This window comes from Nuphar pumila, chromosome 1, assembly GCF_984573655.1.
Source record: "Nuphar pumila chromosome 1, dmNupPumi1.hap1.1, whole genome shotgun sequence".
NCBI lineage: Eukaryota > Viridiplantae > Streptophyta > Magnoliopsida > Nymphaeales > Nymphaeaceae > Nuphar > Nuphar pumila.
In genome coordinates this window covers 7,687,856-7,698,738 of record NC_143249.1, presented here as the reverse complement: position 1 = coordinate 7,698,738, position 10,883 = coordinate 7,687,856, and the positions used below count along the sequence as shown (strand labels likewise).

At 37.3% G+C, this 10,883-nt stretch overlaps 1 protein-coding gene and 1 non-coding gene across 3 annotated transcripts in view; one reads left to right on the top strand and one right to left on the bottom strand.

The window, feature by feature from the left end:
• Positions 1 to 213: 213 nt before the first annotated feature.
• The window catches only part of LOC149847851 (NADPH--cytochrome P450 reductase-like), a 31,091-nt gene continuing 20,421 nt past the window's right edge, over positions 214 to 10,883 (bottom strand). For both annotated transcript variants that reach the window (XM_090004841.1, XM_090004890.1), the window contains exons 7-18: positions 8,319 to 8,388; positions 7,959 to 8,147; positions 7,762 to 7,854; positions 5,291 to 5,516; positions 5,127 to 5,210; positions 4,803 to 4,954; positions 4,621 to 4,717; positions 4,306 to 4,455; positions 4,119 to 4,196; positions 1,908 to 2,030; positions 1,699 to 1,812; positions 214 to 762 (exon numbers count right to left, since the gene is read on the bottom strand). In XM_090004841.1, coding sequence (XP_089860967.1) covers positions 682 to 762; positions 1,699 to 1,812; positions 1,908 to 2,030; positions 4,119 to 4,196; positions 4,306 to 4,455; positions 4,621 to 4,717; positions 4,803 to 4,954; positions 5,127 to 5,210; positions 5,291 to 5,516; positions 7,762 to 7,854; positions 7,959 to 8,147; positions 8,319 to 8,388 — 1,457 coding nt within the window. In that variant the 3' untranslated portion in view covers positions 214 to 681. The remainder of the gene's footprint in view (positions 763 to 1,698; positions 1,813 to 1,907; positions 2,031 to 4,118; positions 4,197 to 4,305; positions 4,456 to 4,620; positions 4,718 to 4,802; positions 4,955 to 5,126; positions 5,211 to 5,290; positions 5,517 to 7,761; positions 7,855 to 7,958; positions 8,148 to 8,318; positions 8,389 to 10,883) is intronic.
• LOC149847852 (small nucleolar RNA SNORA17) lies at positions 3,573 to 3,712 on the top strand. The gene has a single exon (XR_016426595.1). It is a non-coding gene; the product is annotated as a small nucleolar RNA SNORA17 (small nucleolar RNA).

Here is a 10,883-nt window from a genome sequence, read left to right as displayed (position 1 = left end):
ACCAGGCCTTCGTGCTGGGTGCAGTTTCTTCAGGTTATAAATATAAAAAAAAAACACTAGGGTGTGTTTGCATGTCAAACCCACGCCTTTTCCGTGGGTGGGTTCATGATGCAAACGCACCCTATATGGCTTCAAAAGATAGAATGCCATCTTTCTTGCTTACAACTTCCAATCTAATGAACTCAATTTAACAACATTAAAGAGAAGGGCATGAAAAGGAAATAGCTTCAAATTCGATTAAACTTATTTTAAACAAGGCTTAAGGTTGATCAATTCATGTCCAGATTGAAACATCTTTAGCAGTATGATGAATCAGAAAATGATTGGAGCCTGACATTACAATACCAGCATGAATAACCTGGAACCCTCATCAGAAACTCCCGAGTTTTAATAACCCTAATCATTTACATGTAATCTGCAGTGTGAGGATTGCAAGCTAGCAACTCTTATTCTGGTGTAATCATTATTCTCTGAAATACATCGATACTTACAATTGAACCGCCCAAAACAATACTGTGAACCTATAGGGCTGCTTTGTTGTGAAATAACAGCTCCGCTATGGTGATCAACTTAGTGGAGGAACAAGCACTCAAACACCGCCCTTCCATCCAGCGACGGTAATGTGCACAACATAAACCAGCTAACAAGCTGCAATTGAGATCAATTTCAACCAAGGCCATATCACCAAACATCTCGCAAGTATCTTCCTTCTGTTTGGAGGTTTTTAATTGTTGCCTCTGCTTTTGTTGAATCCATTTGTCCCTGAAAATTTTTCAGAAGTTATTCATGCTCTTGATATACAGTCTTGCTATCAATTAGTACTAGCTAGCCAGAAACTAGAACAATGACCAAAGCTATGTTTCTAAGGACTACTATTTTCAAGTAAATTACCTTGGTCATTTAGGAAAGTTTTTTTTATGACAAGGAACCCTCGCCAAAGCGAGGAAAACCCCGGGTGGGGCCCCATGACCACCCTGCCTTACGTAGCCCACCTCTAAAAGCTACGGACACACCCGTGTGCCAGCAGGGTTTGATCTGGTGCCTTCATCTCAGCACCCTCATAACCACTCTGCTGGCCACGCAGGCGTCATTTAGGAAAGTTGCACATTATTTTATCTTTAGTAACATGCTATAAAGTATTGGGTCTGAAGCAGGATTTAAAGTGGCAAAAGCAATGTTAAGACTTAAGATTGGAATAGATTCTAGAAGAGTAACAAATGGTCGTCCTCGTAAAAGAAAAAAATTTGAATGACTTCATGAAGATCTTTGGAATTGATCTAAAAAAAATCTTTGGAGTTATCAAGCATGAGTGAATGTTGAAAAGCATTAAGTATACTGAAAAGGGTAATATAGAAAGAAACAAAAAAGAGTGGTTCAGAAGATTGGTCACGCTGAATTCTAGTTTTCATTCTAAATTAACTAAGTTCCCAAGGATGAAACTTGAAACAACACCTAATTATTTCCAACTAATGACGGCACGCCACAAGGGCTTCCAAGCTTGGTGTGCAACAGATGCTGTCCATGTTCATAATGGTGATCACCAGCCCACTTTCATGTACAGAATTTTATATTGATTGTCGACCAATTCAAAACGATATCTGATGGCCTCTGTCACACATACTGAGGCAGAAAGGTCACCTCTCATCAATCAAAAGACAACCCTAGAGAAACAAGAGTTCAGCATTTACTAATTCATACCTGCTCCTGGGAAATCGTGTGTAAAGTACGATGAACATCTCTTGCCATTCCTTTTGCATCACCACAGACATAGATATATCCATTTCGTGAGATTATATTCCAGACATCAGCTGCCTGTATCATGGATTTTTTTAGATTATTATGAAATACTTCAAGAGAATAAAATATGATACTAAAAAAGAGGAGGAAAGGGATGTCTCAAAGACTACTTTATCCATCATCTTGTGTTGAACATATTCCTTTGTTGGTCCTTCACGAGAGAAAGCAACAATCAGCTCTGTCAGCACCCCTTGTTCAACAAAGTTCTTCAACTCATCCTCATAAATGAAATCCTACACAGGAAGATGATTACAACTGAATACAAGACACAATTTCTCCTTTCAATAGACTAAATCAGTGACCATACTGTCAATTTTTAAAACTTGTACAAGCAAAGTAACTTTAGAAAATTATGAGCAAAAGGGTTATCTTACAGCCGAATGACATAATTAGAATTGATAGTAATGACATAAATCTCCTATGGAAAATCACCCAAACAGCTTTTCAAAGAAATTCATAAGTAAACAGTTTTTTCTTTTTTCTGCATGACAGGGGATCATACCACAGTAGAAGACATAACGCCCTTGGATTGAATAACTGCTTGTTCAATCAATGTTGTCAGAATCAGTATCGACCCTGAATCGGTTTTCAAAACGATTCAAGGAATTGCCCGATTCCAATTCTGAACTGAATCAGCCAATTTTTAACCAGCAGATGTCACGTCACAAGATATTAAAAGATTTAAACCATTTAAAAAAAAATAAACCGAATCAGCTTGGTTTCATATCGATTTCTGGCCGATACGATACAAATCGACCGATTTAGGCTGATTCACAATGATACTTCAAGAAAGAAAAAAAGAAAAAAAGAAATATATATATATATAGGGTTAATATCTGGCGCTATTGAAGGCATGGAACTATTAGAGTATAAATCACCTTTTTTCATATTTTCTAGTTTCTTTTGTAGATCAGATCTTGTGAATGTGATCTACAAGGTTTGTTTAGTAGATAATGAGTTCTGGATCGTGTGATTATGACATGTAAACAGGCTTTTTAAGGGCTTCAAAAATCAATGGCCCACAATGCGCTGAAATTTCATGACTCAAAATATCATATTTTTAGATCGAAATAACATGATCCAAGATTTGATCCTTAGCAAATAAACCATGTACACATCCATCTGGTCAGATTGAGTCAATAAATCCTGAACCTATGATTTCCAGCTCAATAGTTTTGTGCCTTCAATAGCACCAAATATTAACCCATATATAAAAGATTGTCCACAGCCCTGAGAAGTAACTCGTCAGGATATAAAACTATAGCATTCCAAATCTTTTGAAATTTCTTGTTTTACACCAGAGCTCAAGAAGGAAAGTTTTAAGAGTTGCTTTTTGGTTGAACAACAATCCTTCTTCCCATAATCATTAATACCAACCACATTTTTCTGGCTCACAAAAATGGATAATTTTGTTCTTTATTAATAACTGCTGCTATTAAGGGAGCATTTCTGTTGTTTACTATGTCACACGGACTCGGCTAAGGAGGTGCCGCACCCGAGTCGACACGCCCCGACACGGGTGCGGACTCGGGTGCGGCTTCGGACTCGGCCCGGACTCGGTCAACGCCGAGTCGGACTCGGTCAACGAGTCCAGGCCGAGTCCGTCCACATTTTGGACTCGGTCAACTTTGACCGAGTCCAAAAATGTCTCTAAAAAACTAATTTTTTATATTTTTTATTTAAAAAAAATATATAAAAAAGGCACTGTGACTGTGCAGTCTTTGCAGTGTGCACAGTATGTGACTGTGCACAGTGCACAGTCTGTGACTGTGCACAGTGCACAGTCTTTGCAGTGTGCACTGTGCACAGTCTGTGCCTGTGCACAGTGCACAGTCTGTGCCTGTGCACAGTGCACAGTCTTTGCAGTGTGCACTGTGCACAGTGCTGTGCCTGTGCACAGTCACAGTCTGTGACTGCACAGACACCTGTGGCATTTTAAAAATAAAATAAAATTATATATATATATATATATATATATATATATATATATATATATATATATATATATATATATTGCCGAGTCCCCGTGTCCAAAAATTTTAAAATTGTGCCGCACCCGTGTCGCACCCGCACCCGCACCCGCACCCATGTGACATAGGTTGTTTAACTATCCTCTGTAGCAGATGCTACAAAGGATGACCCCGTCAAAAGACTCGGAACTACACCAGTAAAGCAAATTCTCAATTTTAATGCATTTAGTAACAGTTAAAAAATCAATAGGAATAAGATGTACAAGGTGCACATTATCAGGATACTTTCGAATCATAATTTAGAAGTCTCAATTCCTATTTTGACATTCTTCCAATTCCATGTTACGATACCATTTTATGGTTTCTGCACCCAAAGAAAAGAATAGCAGGACCAAGTTCAACTCCAGATTCTTTTAGTGCCAATCTTTCCTGTAAAAAAGACAACAGAAAAGGAATTTGGTTGGTGATTCCATCCTACTCACCAAAAAGAACATAAAAAGAGAGGCAGAGAAGACAGAGTGGGGCATTATCAGCTAACCTGCAGAAATCCTCTGAAGGGTGCCAATCCAGTACCAGGGCCAACCATAATAATTGGAGTCAGTGAATTCAATGGCAGCTTGAAGTTCGACTGTCTTACAAAAATCGGAGCCCAGCTACAATCATGATTTGTCTCTAAAGGCACAGAATGCTGCCAGAAATGATTTTCAAGTCAGAAGAATGGTAGCTTTGCAGTTTGCACCACCTTGTGCTCAATGTATATAGTACACTATGCGGTATATCTTGAACTCATCCAATACAAGGACGCATGAACAGCCCCCCACACCCACACACACACACACACACAAATACATACCTTCATCCATGTTGAACAAACACCCCTATGAATCCTTCCTGTTGGACTCGGTCCATATACTAATGCACATGTGACATGGATCCTTGAGGGTGCAAATCTGCAACAAACGGCACATGATATATACAAAAATTCTATCCAACTGCCAAACCTTGTGACAATATCATCCACAAATCATTGCTTACCTCGGTGAAGATGAAATCGAATAATATCTGGGTTGTAAACGAGGGGCTACTGCTGCGAAAAAAACACCAAGAGGGGGTCTGGCTGATGGAAATTCTACCATTACTTCTAAAAGACTCCTTTGGCTTCCAACTACCCATTGAGAATACTCATCCTGGAAAAATATCTCTTTGTGATAACAGCAAAGGAAGGACATGACCAAGAGAATGCTTAAGTATGAGAGAATGTCCCCAGAAAAAGTCAAGCTCCAGTTCCAGAGTAGCACTGCAAATAATACAATATATGCTATAGAAAGCAGGTTTCTGATCATTCTGTCACTATCATACCTTTCCTGCAGGAGATGACAAGAATCTTAGTCGATCAGCTTCATTTGGATCAGATGCATGGGCAGCCAAGGCAACAAGAGCAGCCTGTTTAAAACAACAGAATTAAAGGTCGCATACTTTCAATTCAAATGAAAATAATGCACTTGAATTCAAATGCATCACACCTTTCTTGGTGGATTCAAGAGATCTGCATAGCGGGCAAGCGCAGTTCGTAAAGTGCATGGGACTGGAAATGGAGGTGGCACTGAGCATCCAAGGGCTGTGCCATCTTCATTGTCTGCATGGATTGAAAATACCAAATCCAAAGGCTGGCCTAACAAAGCTCCTGCTTCTTCAATTGTTTCAATGCAATTCTCCGCATAAACACCAACATGGTCTCCAGTCTCATACCTGTGAAGAAATTCAAAGTTGCATCCTTAGTGCACACACATGCACAGATACATACCATAGTCACCAGTATTATTCTTAGCTATTTCTTGGCAAGGGTCTTTCTCCGGGGATTTGAAAAAGTGCTTGTTTTGGGGAAAACCATGCTTTGTATTAAAGGATATGAAAAAATGACAGTATTTAATTTCAACATAAACTATACAAGTTTCAGTAATTCAAGAACCCTACAAACGTACAACACATCTAAGTTACACTCAATGAACCTGCAAGTACCAACAACACATATAAGAATGGATGCACGGATTTTTTTTTTTTGGAGAGAAGGTTGCAGACAGTTAAACAGTACAGTTGAGCTGACTCATCAAAAGATGGGAGACTACGACAAAAGATTATTTTACATTGTTCTAGAAAATAGTAAGACCTCAAACAAGTACAGATTCTACAAAGCAATCAAGGATGATGAGTATAAAAATCAACAGATTAAAAATCAACAGATCATCCAAAAAAAAAGTATTACATAAAATAGTCTCAAAGAGCACATTTTTACCATAAAAAATACAAGGATAATTGTCTCACACCATAGAGATAATGGAGTAAAACTGCCCAATATCATTGACCAACTGGACAAGCACATGTCACACAAATAAATGTGTCTGCAACCTTCAGAATGGTTGCATAGAAAACAATGAACACCAACAAGAAACTTTTCCCACTGATTTGGCAGCTCAACTTAATACATTAAGTACATTCTAGAGAACTTGTTATTCAAAATGGCTCTGACTTTGTGCAGAAGGGCATTACAAAGAGAGGTTAGTAAAAGAGGAACATAAATCATGAGAGACAGACATGCTCATACACATAAGGAAATTTATCTAGTACACTACCAAGATGGTGGCAGACAAAGCAGGGATTTTGATTGATCATCAAACAGGACATAGAATGAATCAACAAGATTGAAGCAGATATCCATGGTTCAGAGCAGTTAAGAAACAATCAAATCGAAATTAGGATAACAATGACAGATGATGGGATACTCCAAATTTTGGTTGATTTTACACATATGTTTCTCTTGTCTGAGATGAGATCCTATGGGTAATTTTGAATTGCTCTGATCAGTCAAGCTCCACAATTCCTTGATATGTGCAGTTTCTCAGCCTGAAGATATAAGCTAGATAGTAATCATAGTATTCACATGGCCTAACTTCTTAGTTCTTTAGATCACAAGATTTTGACTTCTAAATATCTTTATGTTTATCCTTTTTATGTGCACTAGTATGGCAGACCAGCAGTATCCTAGTGATTTCTTACCAGAAAGGACATGAAAACCAATGTCCCATCACACCTGGTCAATTTGCTATAACCAAACAGTGAACATTCATATATAGGTAGACCAAAGTTACCGGAAACTTCTTAGGTAGGTGGGAAGCTCGCTTCCCAGAAACTCGCTTCGAAAGCGCGATACTCCTCGCTTCCAAAACTTCATGGGAAGCTTGATTCCCCCATGCTTCTTCTATGCTTCTCATACACATGGTCTATGCATACTATATGCTTTTCTCACGTTTCTTTTCATCTTTTTCATGTATTTGCTCTCACGCTTTCACTCACTTTCCATGTACTTTCTTTAAATTGGTAACCATCATTGTTAGATTTTAACAAAAATTTAACTCTTTTACAGAAAAATCATGAAATCTAGGAATGATGAATTTTATTTTAGTTTTTTTTTTGTTTTTTGTTTGATTCCATATTGCTTCATTTTTTATTCATATTTCGCTTTTAAATTGAAACTTCGCTTCCTGCTTCGTATAAATTTTAAAATGCCTCGCTTCTCGCTTCTTGTATCATTTCCCGCTTCCGCTTCCGCTTCCTAGTTTGGCAACCTTGAGGTAGACTAGCTTTTTTTAATCCTTATACTTGGTTGTGGCTTCAGTAAGTGTAGAGATGATCAACTAATACTCAGGTTCTCTCAGATAAAGCAATGTCAGGCTATGCAGTTAGAAAATCTCTTCCATAATTGCAAGCAAGCTAACTACCATAAAATGGTTACATAAAGACACTAAACTTATTTGGAGATGGAACATGATCATTGTTAAAAGGAAGGAAAAGCCAGCACAAAAACGGATGGTGTAAAACCACAACCTCTATTCCAAAATTTGCTCTCCTTAAAATATAAGGTTTAGATATTTCCTCTTGAATATGGAGAACTCAATAAAGAAAAACATATAGAGGCTGAAGGAAATATGCAACTTACGTAGGCCCAGTTCCTGCAATATCAAACTCTAGATGTATGCAGGATCGGTCAGAAGCAGGCATATGAAGCTCTCTTTGAACAGCTATATTGGCTCTTTGAGATGGCAAAACAACACCACTGTCAGCATCGCTGAAGAAGAACAAAGAAGAGGAAAAAGAGAATATATATTAATCCAAGGAAAATATAACCTTAATTACCTGCATGGATGGTGGATATCAGGTGAAGCATTTCCATTAGTCATACTCAAAAATCTTTCTTCCAAAACTGTATCATTTGAGTCATGAATTAGGAGCCTGTATTCTGGAACAGAAGCAGTATAAGAAGCAACTGGAGCATCATCTTCATCACGCAGCAACTGGTCCAGTTCAGGCCACAATAGCTCTCTCCTAGAATAAGAAACCAGAGTAATTTACTTGTATGAATGAAATCAGCAAAACAAAAAGAAATTTAGGACTTGCATCTTCCCAGGGCAAAAATTAACAAAGGCAGCTGTTTCAGCATGAGAATTAGCGCATCAGATCAGCAAGCAACAGAAATGTAAGCATATAATGGTGTACCACGCAGAAAAATCATCTTCGATGCATTGATCATCATCACCAAGTCCAACTGGGACCAGACGCTTTGCACCTATTTTGAACGTTAGAAAAAATATCAAATTCCACTATACTCAGGACATCAATGGGAAAAAGATACTGAAATGAGCTTGCTCCATTCAAATGACGCCTCTTTCAAACTCAGAGAGAGAGAAGAGAAAAGCCAAAAGAGACAAGCTGCTCATGAGAAAGCTTAAATGGTTCCCTGTAGTCTTTTGAAACTGTTCACAAAGCATTCCTTCTATAAGTACACTTTGTTTCCATGAGCAACCACTATCAATTTTCAAAAACACAAAACGAAATACATCCATCATAACGCATCCATAGAAGGCTCAAATGTCCAACATGAATCCAATTCAGATTGAACTCACAAAAAACACAGAGAGACCCTGTAATCTCTTCCATATAGGTTAGTCATGTTGCATCCAGACTCAAATCTAGCTTAGCATTCAACACTTGGATCAGGATCAGATATAGGCTGTCACATGGATACAGCTGTGGATGCTAGGTTACGGCCATTTTTATGAAGTTTTCAATGTGACTAGTATATAAGGGGGCACAATATGGGCCAAATTGGAGTATCCATGTGACATAGGATATAGGTTACACTCAAAACTAATTTTTACTTTCCATGTAAAAGCCCAGTTCTGAACAAGCACATTCACTAAATATCTAGAGATCCTGGTACAGTAGGGAAGGATCAGTTGCATATACATCCAAAGAGGTACTAGGGGATTAATCTCTTGGTTATGGACTTTATCAGCAATTAGGATTACTTTAGAACAAGTATGATGCTTCTTAAACATTTACACTTGCAACTGCCTTATGTAACTTGGTGTGACTGCTTGTCACGTTTATCATCTTGACATATAACACTGATTTCTCATTGTCAATATTCTTGTTCAAAATAAAAAAGGCACAATAATTGGTTATCAAAAATATTGATTCTCGTTTCAAATGCTATTGCATGTTTTTTCTTGAATCTACATTCCACCTGCACTTCTTATTTTCATGATCTTACTCTAAATTTTGTGATGCTATCACCCTTGAGTTTCTGCCATCTAACCATAAGACTTCCTTCGACTCCCATTCCCTCCATCCGACACACAATATGCACATGTAGAACCAATAACAGACATTCCATAACAATAAAACCCAAAGGTACTTTTAACTCAATGACAGATGGCCAATGCTTTATGCCACATTCGTTTACATTTTCTCTTGTTGCAACCATCTTATCATTTTTATTAAAGTACATATAATATTGATTGCTACTTGTTATATTTGTTAACAACTACCACGTTTGCAAGTATGATCTCTATTATTAGAGAAGCATGCTTCTATATGTTTATGAGCATGATTCCATCTCTCTAGCAATCAAAATGTTCAGACAAGAATAAGCCTCTTGATCATGAGATTGATATCTGAGAGCAATGACATTCAAAGGATAAGCATCCAGCTTCAAGATTAGTAACAACTTGATGCATCAAACCAAAGTATGTGTTTTTGTTTAGACTATGAAAAAGACAAACCTAGAAATGATAAATTAACATGTTGATGTTAAATTTACATATATAAATATATATATTTATGTATATACTATAATACATGTATACATATGTACATGTATATATGTACATATGTATGTATATTTATTTATTCTTTCTTTCTTTTCTTTTTGTTTTGGACTTAGTCAACCTAAGTTGACTAAGCCCCCAACGGCTCCTATTTATATTGTGAGTCTTCTTTAATATGCCCTTTTGTGGATTTTGTGAGTGTGTTCCTTAGTGAACACTTGTGTGTTGTTCACTTGATATTGGTCGACACTTTGGTTTGTAATTGAAGGTTACCTGGTTCATTACATGGTATCAGAGCTTGGTGATAAAGGTTGTTGGTGATTGAAATCCAAGTATATGTGATCGTGGTCGTGCATTTGAAAGGCTTCTATCAAGTGTTTGTGTGATCCTTCTTTGGTGCTTCTTGGTGATGCATCTTCTCCAAATTTGTAGTGGAATGTTTGTGTTCTTTTTCTTGTCTACTCTCTATCTCTCTTCTTTCTTCTTTCTATTCTTCTTAACCCTTGTAAAAATTGATGATAAAGATAATGTCAGCATAATGCCCATTAAGCTTAATGATACTATGTTGCGTGAGCTTCTATTATAAAGTATCACATATGAGGGAAAAGGTTGTGGTGATTAGTGGATGGATCCGATTCGAAACCAAAACTAACCCTCACTAAGGTGAAAAATGAGAAAGAATTATCTCTTTCCGATGAAGAGAACACTAAAGCTATAGCTAATTATAAAAAAGAGTAGAAAGAGTGGAGAATGGGACATGTCGAGATTATGTTTTTGGCTTATCAATAGTGTGGGCATTAAAAAATGTTTTAGCCTTGATAAGTTCAAGCAAGTTAACAAAGCTTGAAAATTCCTTAAAAATATGTATTCTCTTAGAGATATTGTACATGTGTACAATCTTCAAGATAAAGTTTGAACCATGACACAAGGGGACAAAAGCATTAGAGAACAT